At 51.3% G+C, this 16,824-nt stretch overlaps 1 protein-coding gene across 9 annotated transcripts in view; it reads left to right on the forward strand.

Moving 5' to 3' along the window:
- ENOX2 (ecto-NOX disulfide-thiol exchanger 2) overlaps positions 1-16,824 on the forward strand; it is a 57,097-nt gene that overhangs the window by 38,766 nt on the left and 1,507 nt on the right. For 6 of the 9 annotated variants that reach the window (XM_087748252.1, XM_087748251.1, XM_087748253.1 and 3 more), the window contains 7 exons: positions 1,848-1,962; positions 3,546-3,727; positions 5,821-5,928; positions 6,753-6,809; positions 8,009-8,117; positions 9,653-9,738; positions 13,744-16,655. In XM_087748252.1, coding sequence (XP_087604378.1) covers positions 1,848-1,962; positions 3,546-3,727; positions 5,821-5,928; positions 6,753-6,809; positions 8,009-8,117; positions 9,653-9,738; positions 13,744-13,875 — 789 coding nt within the window. In that variant the 3' untranslated portion in view covers positions 13,876-16,655. The remainder of the gene's footprint in view (positions 1-1,847; positions 1,963-3,545; positions 3,728-5,820; positions 5,929-6,752; positions 6,810-8,008; positions 8,118-9,652; positions 9,739-13,743; positions 16,656-16,824) is intronic. The other 3 variants (XM_087748249.1, XM_087748248.1, XM_087748247.1) reach the window with 3 other exon arrangements.

Here is a 16,824-nt window from a genome sequence, read left to right on the forward strand (position 1 = left end):
TGGGAAGAGGCTGTGAGACCACTGGTGAGGCCTCTTCCAGGAGTACTTGCTGCTGGGCTCAGCCTGCTGGTCTCCCCCAGCTTAGGGCCTCCTCTTGAAGGAAGGTGGACCCACAAGATGCATCTTCTTGGTACAGCGTTGGCAGAAGTTAATCCCGTGGATCACCGCATCGGAGAGAAGCCTGGCGGGCAGCTCAGGGAATGGGTGTGTGTTGGGCAGTCGTTAGGCTAGGCCAGGGTTTTATTTTTATCAATGGTGACTTCAGGTGGTTTTCCCAGGTAGTGCCGGCAGGTCCTGTAGCTGCAGGCAGCTCCTTAAGAAGCCATGGAAGCTTGAGACCTGGTGAACCATCACGTTGTGGTAGCTACCAGCCAGCGTATTCCCTTGCTCAGGAAGGGCTGAGCTCAAGTTATTTGGCTTCTCCGATGCTTTTCCCTCTCCCCTTGGGCGCAGTCAGGGCGCTGGTGCACCACGGCACAGCCTGCAGCGCAGCCCGGCCAGGCCTGCCCCGCCGCCCGCTGTGCTCGAGGTGCTTCGGGGCCGCTTCAGGCTTTCAGCTGTTGAGCAGAGTCCGTTCAAGATGATGGGAAGATTTTTCCCCTGATCTTCAGCCCAGCTGCCGTTTTACGGGTGGTCTCTAGGGCAGGCAGCAGTTGCTTTGGAAGCGTAGCCAGCGCTGCCCGTCGCGCTCAGATCTGCCTTGTTCTTGCCCTTTCCCCGCTGCCGTCCCCGAGGTGTCCGTTCATCCGAGCTGAAAGCATGGTCGTTTGCCCTGTTGGCTGCTCTTGGTGGACGTGTGCTCGGTGCTGGCAAGCAGAGTTTTTGAAAGTTTTAGGCCATTAGAGTAAAATCTACAAAGAGCTGGACATTAATTTTATTTCATAAGCAAATCTTCTCTATCTTTTCTCCTGTGGCTGTTTCTGGGGTGCGTAATCCAAGTGAAGCTGTGGTAAATTGACATCAGGTAGGGACACTTGGCCGCCCGTGCTAGCCTCTAGTAAGCATTCTTGACATCTCCATCTCCTTGAATAACTGACTGCTGTCTGAATGTTGCTTGTCCTGCGCTGCAGAGGGGATGGGGAGGCTGAGCCAGGCGTTTCCTTGCCTTGCAAACGGGCTGATGCCTGTCTGTGCAGAGCTCGCTCTGGTTTGGTCTAGTCCCAGCTCAGGCTGGTGCCGTTAGCTCCTGAGAAGATGCGGCCTAGCACAATTTCTCGCGGTTTGCACGGCAGGGCTGGCTTCGGTCAGGCATACTTGTCGGTGATGGCTGAACCAAAGTACTGCTCGCTCACTCGGAGTGGGGGCATCCGTCCCAGGCGCCGAGCAGGAGAGCGCGGGGCGGGAGCCCGGCGGGATGGCGTCAGGGATGGGTAAGAGTGGCACAGCCCTCGGGTGCGCGGGGCAGGGGAGAGCCCGGGTAGCAGTTGGTGGTGGCAAGGAGTTACCGATCTGGATGTGTGCTGGAAGCAAGAAGATGTGAGGTAGCGACCCGGCGGAGGTTACGAGGTTGGGCAGCGCTGAATGTAGGAGAGGCAGTGGATGTCACGCAGGGCAGATGAGGGGAGAGGGTTCACCGAGAAACTACAGTGGGCAAGGGTGGGTGCCTGCCCTGGGGCAAAGAGCAGGAGGGAGATGGAAGAGTTGGTAATACCAGTAGCATTGACTGATTGACTCGTGCTAGATATTGTCCTTGATCTCATAGTCTGTGCCAAATTTTTTTCTATCATTTCCCTTTTCTTCTATCATGGATTTGCATTTTGTGGACTTAAATTTCAGCATCTTTTTAGCCAAACAATCTGTTCCTTGTAATCTGTATTTTAAAAAACCCTCTACTTTCTGAACCTTAGGAAATTCGTAACATTCATAATGATGAACTAATGGGTATTCGAAGAGAGGAGGAGATGGAAATGTCTGATGAAGAAATAGAAGATCCATCAGAGATGAAAGAAACAGAAGAATCAGGTAAAATCACTTTTTACAGCTCACAAACGAAGTACTTGCCTTTGCAGTGGTTCCTCTCAGGAGCCCCATTCTGACTGTTCTGTACCCCAGAACTGTCACGGGCAGAGCAATCGGCTGCAGTTCTCTGGAGTTGTTTTCCTCCCGGTGCCTGGTGTGAGGTCACCTGCAGAGCCGCTCTGTCCCTCGCGTTTGTCCTAAGCAATGTAGTTTGTCCCTAAGCTGTCTGCTGCCTCAGAAAACTATGAAAGGCCCATCTCTCCAAACGCTTCTGCTAAAAACAACTAGTCTTTTCTTCCTTCTGGATTGCCTTTGCTGAAATAAGGAGGAGGACACCTGCTTATTCAGACACCTCCACTCTCTCAGAAGGTGCCTTGCTGAGACACCTGCGCTGTCTCGGAAACACCGCGATTTCTGCTGTTCCCGAGCATTTCACTGGCAAATAGGCACAAATCTTGTTGACTGCAGGAGTGTTTCGGTGGTGCTTGGGTACGTTTCCCACCGCCGTGGGCTATGCTAGGGAGACTGTTTATAGGCTGTAAGTTGAAGGCTTTTCTTGCCCAACGACGGTCCCGCCTCCCCCTCATTGTTGCTGAATGCGGCAGTGCAGGCACAGGCCTGCCTGCATGTGTCTCTCTCTCGGCTGTAGTCAAAGCTTAGAGAATCTCCTTGCCTGGCCCTGCGCTGTGTGGCCAGATGGTGCCTGGGGGCAAAGAGTCGCCCCGACGGCCAAGTGACCAGGCAAAATCTGTCAGCTCTTTGCATTCATAAAGAGCAGGGGCTGGAAACTGCCTTTTTTTGTCCAGATCCATTTTAGGGAGTTAATTCATTTCCACCTTGATTTTCTGGTATGAGGAAAGCAGTTTTTGATTTACTGAATATTGCCCGCCGTCCTTCTTTCTGAAGTGTGTAGCTGCGCAGAGCGGGATCCAACACACATTCACTGCCTGGGAGAACGAGTGGGGGCAATTCGATGAAACCCACCCAAACCCCCCCTCTTCCCACGCAGCGCGTCCCGTCTGTCTTCCCTGTCCTCCGACTACAGCGCGCGCGTCCCAGGCAAACCTACCTCCACATGCTCCGGCCGCGGCCCAAGTGCCAGAGGTTAACAGCGAGGCAGGCTGTGCCCTCCACATCATGGGTGTGTTTTGAAAGCTGTCTTTGCAGCCATAATGTTGTATAATTCCATTCCTGAATTTATCAAGCCCTGCGTGGACACCAGACTGATGCTGGTGTTTCATCCCATGACTTAGAGACATTCTCCTGGCTGAAGGTGCCAGTGGAGCCTGGCCCAGAGTCTGTCAGCTTTGCTGGTTAGGAAACCTCCTTCCTTGCCAGCATGGGCATTTCACCCCAATAAGTCCTTTTGCTGCTTTTTGTTTTTTCTTCCAACTTAAAGACCGCATTCATCACTGAGAGGTGCTCTTGTCCAGACGAGCTTGTTTTCTAAAGAGACATCACAAACAGCGGTTGGGAGAAATTCATTTTGGTACTCTGGATTTGTAACTGGGCGGTGGCGGGGAGCACCCAAGGGCTTCTTGCCCCCAGTTCTTTGCCTTTTGATCCCTGCCTGCCTTGTTCTCCAGCACTGGTATCACAGGTGGAAGCCCTGAAAGAAGAGAACGACAGTCTGCGCTGGCAGCTGGACGCCTACCGGAACGAGGTGGAGCTGCTAAAGCAGGAGCAGGGCAAAGCGAGCAGGGACGAAGACACAACCAAGGAGCAGCAGATGAAGCTTCTCCAGCAGGCTCTGCAGGGGATGCAGAAGGTGGGCCTCGTCTCTTCTATAGCTGTGGCCTTGCTACAAAGGCAAAGGAGCTGTGGTGTGGAGCAGAAACACAAGCAAGGGCGTTTTGTTTTTCAGTGGGATCAAAACTGGCAAATGGGAGCAACTTTGTCATTTCCAGTCTTGCCAAAAACCCCCAAACAACCAAACATTCAAAACAGGGATTGTGTATGAACTGGTAATCATGGAATGCTTTGGGATGGAAGGGACCGTTAAAGGTCATCTAGTCCATCCCTCCTGCAATGGGCAGGGACAAGATCAGGAGCTGATAAGTCACATGCAAACAATCCATAGCTTACGGATTCCTTACGTGCTCTTTGCTTGACCACACTGTGACATCTGAAGTACCGAGCCTGTGCTCCGTAACCATGTGAGGTCCTGGTTCCCAGCAGGAGCAAGAAAGTGGGAAATCCCAAGCTTGCTTTGACACCTTTTCTGAACTTCCCTGGGCCTTCATTCTCACGGAAATCCGTAGGGCATGTCTTGTTCTTTGGGATTTCCCTGGGCTGAATATCAAGCAGTTTGGGTCCTCGTAAAACTTAACAGTAGCCCTTGGGATATTAAGCCAGACTGATAACCAAGCATATAGAGCATATCACAGCTCAGGTAAGCACTTTGTTTAAAATAAGACCCTGCAGCAATGCCATGAAGGCTGTGGTCGTTCTCTGGATGAACCTGACGTACGAACTGGCGGCACTGGTGTTTGTGATGTGGGAGCTGGCAGGAAAAGCCTTCTGTAGTCACTGTCAGCCTCCAGCGCGGGAGGAAAGGGCGGGAATTGCAGGACATAACAGGTTTCCCTTTCTGCAGGTGTCAGGTAGGCCAAGTTCCTCTTTACACTGCTACTAGGGTGAATGGTGCTGGGAGAATACTCTGGAGGAGCTGCCTTGATGAAAAACAATGCTGTTTGTAACCATAATGAATAGGATTATGAATCTTTTTTCTTTTTTTTTTTTTTTTTTCCCTTCTAGTTGAGGGAGAAAAATATTAAACAACTGATTAGGGGTGTTTTAAGCATGGTAGAAAGCATTTGCTGAATTATATATATTATATTTATGTATATATATATTTATGTATCCTGGTTTGACTTAGGAAAGCTGCTAGGCTAGTGCCTTTGCCATATTAGCGTTTAAGCTTTTCTCCTCCTGGTGACTTGATCTTGCCTGCTTCTGGGAGGCCCGGTGCTGTTAGCAGTCTGCTGAGCACTGTTTTCTTCTGGCTCTAATGGGACATCGATCACACTTTTCTTCTGTCGCCTGCGTTGGTTGGTTTAGTTAGGTTTTTGTACTCATCTCCGTTCCCTATGGACACATTCAAGAGTACAGATTTTTTCTGAAAGCAGACTGTTATGTCCACAACCACAGCTTGGTTCTCCTTGATGGACGCCGGGTTGGGCTTGAGAATTTCATCCTGCGCGCCTCCGAGGCTGCGGTGCAGCGCCCGGCTGCCTGCTGGGCTCTGCCGGCCCAGGGAGCGCCCCGCGTGCTGCGGGGTGGTCGCAGGCACCCTGCGCTGCTGGGCTGGTGCCCGGGCTGGGGAGCAGTCGTCGCGTTTTCCTGCAGCGTGGAATTGTGCACATAGCAGTGCCAATCTCCTCGCCCAGTAGCTGTTTCAGAGTATTTTCTTAAATTGGAAGACATCTCCGTATTAACGTGGGGCTAGAGATCTAGGAAGACTTTAAGGTGACTTCCCCAGGTCACTTGTTTCTGCGCTGCTCTTTCCCACGCGCTGACTGTTTGTACGGCCGTAGCGTGAACCAGACTGGGGGAGAGGACGCGTGGGCTTTAACGCGGTCAGACCCAGCACAACACGTGCTGTATTTTGGGGACAGTGAAGGTTTATTCCTCATGGAATTGCTGCCCCGTGTTTACAAAGTCATGCTTTTTTTGTATGCTAGTAGGCAAAGACGTTTCTAAGGTACATTGTAGAAAAGATTTCTCCTTGTTGTAACCTTTTAATTGTTCTGAATATTGATCTGTCTGGTCTTTGTGCAACAGCCCTTATTCATTTTATATTCTTTAAATAGTAGGAGGTGAAAGGCAGGTTAAGAACTGAGTTTCTCTTTTCTCTTCCAGCATCTTTTGAAAGTACAAGATGAATATAAAAAGAGAGAAGCTGAGCTAGAAAAAGTGAGAGAAGACAAACTAAAAATAGAAACATTATTGGAAAACCTGAAGGAGCAGGTATGTGCCATCCCAGTGCTTCCTTATCCTCAGTAGTAAATGCAGTCCTCGGTGTCATGGTCCGTCACGAGCGCGGTGAAGGACAGTGTGTAGAAGATGCCGAGCCCTGGCTTAGGAGCAGTTGGCTTTGGAAGGCTAGAACAAATTACCTGCCAAATTGGAGGATGTCTGTCAGTAACGAACGTGCTCATTGCTTCATGTACCAGTGGGACAATCCACATAAGCGACTGTTATAAATAAAAGATTAACTTTCGTTTTGTAGTATACTGTGGTATTGCAGTTGAAATGTGTTTTTCTGCAACCTGAGCTTTAAAAGATAAGAAAAAAGGGTTCTCAATTATCAAACGTTGATTTTTAGATTTGCATTCTAGGGATGTGTTTTGATTTGACCTCCATAAAACACTATTGAATTGAGTTTTTGTCTGTGTTTAGAATATTCTTATGCTTGCTGGGTTTATTCTAAACAGAAATACATACTGCTGCTTCTCAGGTGTGATCCACTCTGTCTTTTGATTGTGGACCCATGCATGAATCTAAACTTGCTTGGTCCTCTCCTCTATGGCGCAGTCAGGGTTATACGGGACAGACAAGGAACATGAGGCAGCGCTTCTCACTGAGGACCACAAAGCCACGTCCTCGGTCTTGTCTCCGATTTCCAATCTTTAGCCCCACCTTTTTGTGCCATGAGCTGGGAAGATAACGAATGTCTTTCTGGTAATTAAAAACGGTTTTGTACCCCAGTGATCTTCAGTGCAGGAGCTTCAGTGATATCAGACATAACAGACTGTCATCGGTAACCTTTCCTTGTCTTCACCTCTCTGTAGCAAACCATGGCAGATGAAGAGGACAAGGAGAGAGATGCAATCGATTGTCAAGGGAATGTAAGTCTAAGAGTTTCTTTTCTGCTACTTCAGTCAGAACATCTTACTGAGGGAAGTAATGCACCTCGTTGTAAAATGAGCAATTTCTTAAAGTTTGGTTTGTTGTGAAGTGTATAAGCGTGGTACATACAGATTGTCTCGATGTACAAATTAAAACCAAGTTAGCCGTTGCTGGCAGCTTCTGGCTGGAAGAACACTAGGTATTTGCAACACTGCGGTGTAGAAATGGGTTTTGGTGTGCAGGATAATTTGTTGCACTGTTATTTCAACTAGCCTTCAAAAAGATCCGTTGGGTCTCCAAGGAGAAGCAGGCACTGCGTTTCCAGTATAACGCTACTGGCTGAACTGCGGCCCCTGTGTCAGCCTGAAGCTGTCTCCGTTTCCACAGTGCAGACCTTTACTTTCTCCTGCAGAAGCAAATTACAGCCTCCTTAGGCCAGGACTGGAGTAGTTGAGAGTTGCGCTGGCGTAAGAAGCTAAGCCAGCCCAAGGGACTGTTTAATTCTGTCTTTGTTATTGGCCCAAGTCCAGTCCGTTTCACTAGTGCCCGGCGGCTATTTCCAGTTATAGCTGCCTGTAGCGCTCAGACCACTGGAATTCTGCATAAAACTTAGGAATAAAAGAAAGTCTTGCTTTTAGTGCACCCACCAAGTCTTTGCATCACTGGCAGCCTTGTATTTATTTAGGGGATAATAAATTATGCAAAATTCTGTTTTAATTCTCTACCACAAACTCAAGTCAAGGACAGTCTGATCCTAAACCCTTTGCAGGCATTGGGCACTTGGTTAATTGTATTGCCTCGGTTTTGGCATGTGAAAAGTAAATATCTGCATCTGGATTAGTCACCACAAGGCTTTCCTTCTAGTTGTTTGTTTTCTTTTATTGTTTAAAATAAAGCCCTTCGAGAGCAGACGTCGTACCAGCGAACAGGGCCGATCAAGTGTGTGTTGTGGCATCTTGCTTAACTCTGACTTGGCTTTTAATCTGACTTGGTAATTCAGACAGAGCAGCACGAACATAGCTGTGCTTTGTTGGAAGCATTTTTGCAAAAGAAGCAGTAGCTACAGCAATGCAACGAATGCAGTGACTCACAGAAACGGGCAAACGAAACCGCGGAGCCTGCCCGAGCTGCTGCCCGATGCGTAAGAGTGCCTGCTGTGCTGCTGCTGTGTGGAACGGGCCCTCCGGTTTTTTTGCAGGAGAGCAGTACGTCCAGAGTTTGCGTGTGCAGCCAGGAGAAGGACTGTCCGGTTGAGAAGACGTTGAGCAATAGTCCAGTGAAATCTGAACGAGAAGTTCTCTTAGTTGGTAAGTTCTCTTGATGGGCTTGGTGACGATGCTGGAGACCTGAACTTCCAAGTGGCCTCGCAGCTCCCGCTGGCCACCTCTTGTTCCTTTGGTGATGCCAATGGAGGTGGGAGTCCTGGCACTGAGGAAAGCCTCGGGCTTTGGTGGGGTCGGGGTTTAGCCTTGTGCATTGCTCGTGTGGGGAGCTCGTGCTGTGCACCTTCCAGTCAAAGCCACACGCGTGTAAAGGGGGCTCGTGTGCGGTGACAGTCCAGGTCGGCGCGTGCTGGAGCACAAGTTGCTCTTCTGGGAGGCATCACTGAAGGTAGTAAGGTACGGAGGAGGGTCTGCCTTCATTCGGTTAGAGCCTAATCAGCCTCGCAGGATCCTAAACAGGGTCACAGGCTCTAAGACTTTAACCAGCTTGAGCACTGCAGCACCTCCCGGTGTGGATGGCATTTGTGGCCCCACGCAGCAGTAAGGCACGCCGTTAGGTCAGGCATGGTGTGCCGTGGACCCCGAGCAGATAAGCTCGTCTAGCTTTAGAAGCTGTAGCCGGAGTAGGAGGAAGGGTGGAGAGGGGTGGCAGGGAGAGAAGGCCGGGCTCAACGGGATAAGAAATATTGCCAGCAGTTTCAAGCGATGCTCACGAAGGGATTGGTGACCTCTGATTTACAGCGCAGGTGTATCTGCTACCCTTTTTATTTCCGTTCCCCTTGCCTGTTCCCAGTAATATTGAAAAATAACCTAATGTGGCATGCAGTGGCTTTTCAGCCCAAAGCACTGGGTAGTTGGGGATTTTCTGGAGCATTGAAAAGGAAGAGCAGAAGTCCTTGTCTCGATGGGACAAGGCATTTTCTTTAGTTTGTCATCACTCAGGAAAGTTCTCCTTAGCCATCCCTCTACATCAGGTTTGAGAATAATGATAAATCATTTATTCTTATCGAGATGGATCTGTTTGTGCCAGATCATGGGCTGGTTTCTGCATTGAGAGGGAAGGGACTTTGGGGAAAAACAAAGGCACAGCCTTTTTCTGCAGATGATTTGTCAGAAATGCAAGTCAGTGTTTTCGATGTACAGTCCTGGCCAGGAGCTGGAAAGGAGTCTCTCTGTGACAGGGCGCAGACTGGGATTGCTCTGTTTAACTGGGTGCTGCAAAACTGTTGGGATGGGAGACGCATGCCGCCGCTGCTCTCCCCGTTTGACCTCTGTCTTTTCCTGCTCCTTGACCTTTGATGGTACAGCTGGAGGAGAGCTCTGCTTTCCCTCTCCTTGGGCCTTGCATCCCCACATGTGCGATAACCTTGGTGTGGGTCATCATTGGGCACGTTACTGGTACGCGGCAAGGAGCAAGAGCGGTGAGGGCCGTTGTAAGTGCTAACCAGCAGCAGTGGTTAGCTGCTGTTTCCTTTGCAGTCTATGAGCCAAACCTCGCTGTACTTAAAGCCAAAAATGCCTGATTAGATCCCTCTGTGCTGTGCCAGTAGTAAGAGAGCTGGTGTTCTCAGCTGGCTCTTGTCTCCCGAGAATGACGCTTATGGTGTTCTTTTCCCCAGGAATAATTTCGACGTTTCTTCACGTGCATCCGTTTGGAGCAAGCATAGAGTACATCTGTTCCTACCTGCAGCGCCTGGACAGCAAAGTAGGTGCACCAGCACTTGCGGTTCCCTGAGCCGGCCTGGGCGGTATGTTTGTGCCCTGAGTGCGTTCGGTCTGGGCGGCTGGTAAAGAGCTTCGCTCCCTCCCTGGGAACGGTGCGGGGGCTGGACCCTAAGAACTGGTGGCTATTAACGGGATAATTTGCTGGAAGAGGTCAAGGGAAGGGGTGAACTCTCTGAGTCACAGAACGGGTTGGGTTGGGAGGGACCTTTAAAGACCATCTAGTCCACCCCGCTGCCGCAGGCAGGGCCCTCTTGCAGTAGGTCAGGTTGCTCAGAGCAAGCCAGCTTCTGGCTTAGCCCTTACACAGGCTAACGTTAACCTAAAGACAGAGCTGAAGGTGATGTTCTTACGGCAGATGTTCAGTGTAATCCTGCTCGTAACTCAAGAAAACCCTTTGACAATAGCTGTATTTTGCAGCAGTGAATTCCATCTTCAAAAGCTCCATCTAAAATGTATTTTTGTTTATTCTGTTTAAGTTTGCTGCCTGTCTTTCCCTTATCCTTATGACCTCTAAGGAAAAGAGCAAACAAGCCGCCTCTTCCATACTGTTTATTAGCTTATGACATCTGCCGTGCCACTGTTTGTATATATTCTCTCTAAACTGAACAGTCGTACTGTTCTTGTGTCTCTGAGCGAAGTTTATCCATATTTCTGATCTTGTAGCCCTTCGCTGGGCCTTTTCTGTCTCTGTTTTGATACCGTCAGTGAAGTCCTTTTCAGGAGGGTGCTGCGCAAGGGCCCTATACTGCAAACGCACGAGCCCTGAATCACAGTCCCTGCCGCAGGGGTCTGTGCTAAGTGGAGGGATTGGGGTCCTGGGCGCAGGGGTCAAGAAGGGCAATAACGAGCAGCTCTTGTGCACTTTCCGTAGTACAAGGAGAAGCTGCTGTTTCCCACAGTATTTCTGTGTACCGCTGGCCTCAGACTCCTTGTCAGAGTAAACGGGGAGGGACTGTGCAAAGGCTTTTGAAGGTTCAAGGAAATTGCATCTCGCTCCTCTACTAGACCCTTCTTCGGTTGTCTTCCCTAAAGTGCCCCAGGAGCGGGAGGCTTACTAGCATGGGAATCATCTCCTGTGTTTGGAGCTTTTTCAGCTGCTTTTGTTTATAACTTACTGTTTAATTTTCCTCGTTCTAAGAAAGCATGGCCTGCTGGCTCACTCCAGCCCCAGACATATCTAATAACTTATCTTCTTGTTCTAGTTCTGAATTTGTGTATGAGGCAAACAGCTGCCTTTATTTTCCTTTGGAGCTCCTAAAGAAATGCCATCGTATTATTCATCTGACTTCTGGCACGTCCTCTTTGGGATCTACAGTGCAGAAAGGGGCTACTGGAAGTTCCTACACTAGGCGTAGCAGAAGGGCCCTGGGAAGGGTGCATCCGTTAGCCTCTGCAAGGGCATCCCTCTTTGTCATTGTTCGCCGGCTCTCGGGTAATCGCATCGGCCCGCTGACTTGCGCAGGTCCTTTGCGCCTGCTCTCTTGAAAGGAGGTCTTCCCGCTTGTTCGTGAGGTTACCTCTTAGCTCTTTCGTCTCCCTCTTGATTACTGCAGGAGCGAGGTAGCGGTTGAGGGCGTTGCTTTTAACGCCCAGCAGATCTCTGGGCTTGAGGGGGAGTAGGTGTGGGGGGAGCACTTGAGAGCAGAACCCGGTTTCTTGAAGCCGCCTGCAGGACAGGAAGAGGAATGTCTTTCCCCCGCTCCCTGCCCGCCAGTCTCGCCAAGAAGGCCAGCAGCTCAGTAGACAGTGCAGAAATTAAGCTCCAGGGTGGTCTGAAGCCATGAAACAGTCCTTGCAGAAGCTCTCTGTAGCACTGTCAGCATCGCAGGCGCTGGGCAGTGTAGCTGATGCTCCTCCCGGGGTGTCCGCTCTGTTTGATGTCTTGGCTTGGACCTCTGCCTCGCCAAACCCATTGCCAGCCTGAGCTTGGGCTGTTCCTGTGTCTCTCTCGAAACTTGCACTGTTGTTTCTGCCTGATTGCAAAACAGCGTGACGACAAAAGCGCATCCACCGAATGCAAAGCCATCTTGCAAAGCAGGTCCTTTTGATCTTTATCACGTGTTGGGCACGTTTTGAAAACTGTGAGCCTGCAATTACTGCCAAAGGGATTTCAGAGGAATGCGCTTGCACACTCACGAAGGCTTAAAAGCGAGCATGCGTTCTGGGTACGTTGTCTTCCCACTGGTAAGTGGTGCCCTGCGCTCTGGAAGTAAAAACCTTTTCCCCCTAGCTGAAAACTGTAATTCATGCTGGCGTACACAGAAAGTGAGTGAACCAAAAGAACAACGTAATGCCTCCTTGGGAAGGTCAGAGCCGAACGCGAGTTTGGAAGGGTGGTAGGGGAAGTGACTCAAGATTATCTCCTGGAAAATCCAGTTACGCGTTGTAGTGGAGACCATGAAGTGGGATGGGGCTTGACATTCCCGAACAGTCAAACCGAACCCGCTGCGGCAGGAGCAAAAATGAAATGTCAGCGGGAGGGAGCACCGCTGAGGTGCGCGGGGCCCAAAGCACAGGCCCTGGAGGCTGACAGTGCTGCAACTACAGAGCTACGAACCCTGCAGACTGCGAAGGGAGTTAGAAACGGAGACAGCGGGCTGCGGTAGATCAACAGAACGCGTACAAAGGATGTCACATCGCGCTGCGCTGTTGGAGAATAGCCATGGTTTTATCCAAAAATACATCCCCATGCTCTACCGAGCCAGCAGGCGGATGGGGTTGCTGTGCAGAGATGGCTCTGAATGTGTCAGAGCAGTCCCAAGCGCACAGCAGAGGCAATCCTGAATTCTTGTGAATATAACAAATAAGGTTTTAATTTTTCTGCTGCGATAAGAAAACCATTGCAGGTAACTGAATATAAGGTGGACACGGCCTTTGCACTCTTTTTATGTCCTGAAACTGTTAACTTGCAGCATCTTAAAAGTTTTTTTCACTTGCTGAGCTTTAATTGTATCTAGTAAATGCCTGAGCAGTCAAATTTACGGGCCTGCCCGCGTATGTGGGATCGACTTTTGATGCAAGCTGCATAGCTGGTGCGTGGCTGGGTAGAGATGCTGGCAGGGACGTGCACTGCTTCAGCCCACGAAAGCACTGCGGAGGCTTTAGTTGCAGCTCTTACAGGGCGCAGCGTTGAGAAAAGACGAAACTTCGCCAGTGTTTTCAGAAGACTCAGCTGTGTCAGAAAACCAAGTAAGGCATTGTGCTTCCTACCGCTCGCCGTGTAGGAAAGCTTAGAAAGCTACCGCAGGGAGCGCTCCCTGACGAGCGGTGCCACCGGCCGTCTCGGGAGGCCGCAGGGTGACGTTCCCGCAGGGTGACGTTCCCGGGGCTGCGCCAGCACACTGCCCTGGTCGGGGCAGGAACTGGGTGGATCGTTCTCCGCCATGGGTCGCTACCTGAAACGGGAGCCTGGCTTGACGAGCCTCTGACCCGCTCTAGCAAAGCTGCCCACCTTACGTGTTTAGGTTTCTTCTCTGCAGCCGTGTAACCTCCAGGTCTTGAATCTTAGCTCTGTTTGAGCAAGCCCTGTGCTGTTAGGGACGTGGTAGCTGTGCTGCAGATGGGTGCTTGTGACTGTTCAGGATGCGAATATAAATTCCCCGTGTCCCTGATTTCTCTACCCAGTAACTGGGAGCTCTGTTCTTGCAACAGCAGTAAAAGTACTCGCTGTTTGGTTACTTAAATGCTTGCGAGTTTTGAATCCATTATCTTGCATTTCACAGTGGGGAAAAATTGAGGACAGTCCTTTTACCCTTATTTCTGGTGTTTGTTATCTCTGCAGCCATCTCACCCCAAAGTGTGACGGTAGCACAACTCGCGTCATCCCAAGACTGTCAGCATGCGTGTTTGGACAGGACGTCTAGGGAAAGCCTAGATGTGCTTTAGCAACTACATGTGTTTGAGCTTGAATATTGCCAGCCGTTACAGGGCTTCCGTAACCAAAAGCATCTTCATCTTTAGTGACGTTCTCCTCCTCTTTTCCCAGATTTGCACCGCAGAAGTGGAAGTTCTCATGACTCGCCTCCAGAACACGTTCAGGCAGGAGCTGAGTGGGGTTGGGGCCAGCCTAGAGAAAAGGTGGAAGTTTTGTGGCTTTGATGGCTTGAAAATGACTTGAGCTTTGACTTAACGCTGGAAACAGCAGCAGGATATGTACACCAGGACAACCTGGGATGCCTCGTACCTCCTTCACGATGATTATCTTGCACGCATGACGGACTTGGGTGGTATAATACGTAAGTGAAGCTGTAAGTTCAGAGCAGCACTGGAAGAAACTTCGAGTTCTGTAGCTTCTTGGATCAGTTATTTGTTAATGGGCAAGTGCTGTTCAATATATTTTGTGAAAAAAGTTCATGTCTGATATTTTTAAGCACAGTGTGTTGACTATATGTTTTGCCAATGTTGTATGTGTTTTGTGTGCCCAAATCTCTCATCCTGTACCTTCTTTTTACTGGTAGGAACAGCCATAGACTGTCCTGGAGCAACAACAAAGAAGCATTTTCTGGTTTCTAGAACCACCAAAAGGGGAAAAAAAGGCATTTTTTTAGACATTTCTATGCTTAAAAACTGAGGTATGTTTAAACAGAAGAAGATTTAGAAGGCTCGGAGTTCTCTGAGCCAAGCAATTGGTCCTTTTTCATGCTATTTTCTCTACTAATGGTTTAACAGTTAAGCTGAGATGAAGGCAGTGTCACTAGGAGCCAAGTGTGATTCTGGCAGTGCCACTGGTGGTCTGTGCATCGCAGAGTCAGCCTGTAAATAATTTTTTTACATGGGAAGGGTATTTAATTTTCTGTTGATCTGGGTGGAGCAGAGAGCCTACATCAGACCTCTGTTTTAGTTATGGCTTACCACCAAATTTCCCCACCCACTTTGCTTTGGAGACCGAGCTTCTGGAGGTGCTACAAGCAGCACAGACTTTTCTCCTCCTGAATCTTCCCAAAGGCTGTGCCTCGTGTTGTCAGTAAGTGCCAGGCTGCTCCCCAGCCCTCTGCAGAGGGTTAGCAAGATGTAGGGTGAAATGCCTGGGCCCATCGACCCAGCCTGGCCGGGTCCCTCTGCAGAGCCGTCCTGCCCTCCAGCAGATCAACGCTCCCACCCAGCCTGGGTGTTGTCTGCAAACTTACTGAGGGTGCCCTCCATCCCCTCGTCCAGATCCTTGATAAAGATATTAGAGAGGACTGTCCCCAGTCCTGAGTGCCGGGGAACCCTGCTTGTGACCGGCCGCCAGCTGGGTCGTCAAGCTCGAGACAGCCGAACACTCCCTGACGTACAGGGCTACCCCGCCGCCTCTCCGTCCTTGCCTGTCCCTTCTGAGAAGTTCGTAGCCATCCATCACAGCCCTCCGGTGGCGTGAGCCAGCCCCCCACGTTTCCGTGATGGCAGCTATATCGTAGCTCTCCAGCTGCACAACGGCTTCCAGCTCCGCCTGCTCGTTGCCCGTGCTGTGTGCGTTGGTGTAGACGTGCTTCGGTTGGGCTATTGACCCTGCCGCCTTTTTTTGGGGGAGAAGCCCTGATTCCTATGTGACTGTTCTCAGGCGCTTCCGTGCTTTCTAACGCTTCAACAGCCTCGCGCCTTTGCTGCTGCGTAGATCGTGGTCCCCTGCCCGCGCTGAGACGGCTCAGGTGCCGTGCACGTTGGTGCAGGGACATTTCACGTGCGCTCCAGTGTACTCAGCGCATGGTGGAGCAGATGGAAGGACCTCGCTAGCACACCGTCCCTCAAACGCTGGGGTGCTGCCCCCAGGCTTATCTCTAGCGAGCCTGGTTTTATCCCTTTTTCCCTTCAAATCCAGTTTAAAGCTCTTTCAGTGAGCCCTGCTAACTCCTGCGCAAAGATCCTGCTCCCCCTTTGAGACAGGCGTACCCCGTCTGTCGCCAGCCGCCCTGGTGTCCTGTAGACCCACCCATGATCAAAAGACTCCAAATTCTGCCGGTGACGCCAGGCTCGGAGCCAGGCGGGGTGGTCACGGAGGAGACGCGCCTGCTGCGCCGGGCAGAGCCTGCCGCAGTTCCCCCCATCCCTTCCGTCGCTGCATTCAGCCAGGGTAGGCTGTGTTCAGCAGAGACCTCTCCTTGGGAAAATCAGGAAGAAACTTTAGAGAACGGGGCAGGTTTAGAGCCCAGAGGGCAGGCGTGGTCAGGGCGGACGTGGTCAGAGCCCCCAGGAGCCAGGGAGGGCACGTCCTTGCCTCTGCAGCCAGGGGAGATCGGCTGGGTGAGCGGGGCGCGGTGGCTGGGTTTCACCTAAAACGTGGCGGCCGTGCAGCAGCAGGACTCGTTAGGCTGCGTCCTCCGGAGGGTCGGCCGCAGGGCGCGGGGTGGGAGCTGGGGCTTGGGCAGGCCACGGCGGGCGGCTGGAGACCCATCCTGCGGGAGCTGGCGCGGCCGAGGTGTGCTGCAGTGCCGTGGGGGACCAGGCAGGTGGTTGTGGGGCAGCAGGAGGGAGCGGAGCGATGGCTCTGTGCTGTAAAAGGCAGTGAGGGCCAGGTGGGTCCCGGGTCCTGCTGCGTCCCCTCTCCGGGCTTTCCTTCCCAAGGCCCTTCCCGAGGGACTGAGGTTTCCCTGAAGCCTTGTGTGCTCTTTGCCACCAGGAGAAATCTGTTCTGCTGCTGGGCTCCCTGGACGGTGAGGATGCAAGTGGGATGCCGCTGCAGGTCCCCAACCCCTCTGTCTCCGGAGAGAGCTCTGGGCGCTGGTGCCTCCTGGAGCTGGAGCGGCTGGCGAGGGCCCCGGGCACAGCTCGCGTGGGTGCCGCAGCGGGCAGGGGCGAAAGGAGCCTTTCTGCCGGGAGCGGGCTGCCTGCTCTCCTTGCCTCTGACGCGGAAGGCTTGCTGTGCTGGAAGCAGATGGAAACCTTTCTAAAGAAATGTTCTGCGTAGTTGTGTCACTGCAGGTGAACATTGTATTTTTAAGGAATAAACGTTTTTTTTATGGGCAAACCTTGGCCCTGCTGCTTTCTTTCTCTCACCTGGCTTACCTTGCCCGCTGCAGGACGGGAGCCGTTCCCTCCCGCGCCCTCCGCCAGCATGGGGCTTCGCTGTCCTTGCGACACATTGCGAGAG

This window comes from Nipponia nippon, unplaced genomic scaffold, assembly GCF_047370975.1.
Source record: "Nipponia nippon isolate SJK-2023a ecotype South Korea unplaced genomic scaffold, ASM4737097v1 scaffold_12, whole genome shotgun sequence".
Lineage (NCBI taxonomy): Eukaryota > Metazoa > Chordata > Aves > Pelecaniformes > Threskiornithidae > Nipponia > Nipponia nippon.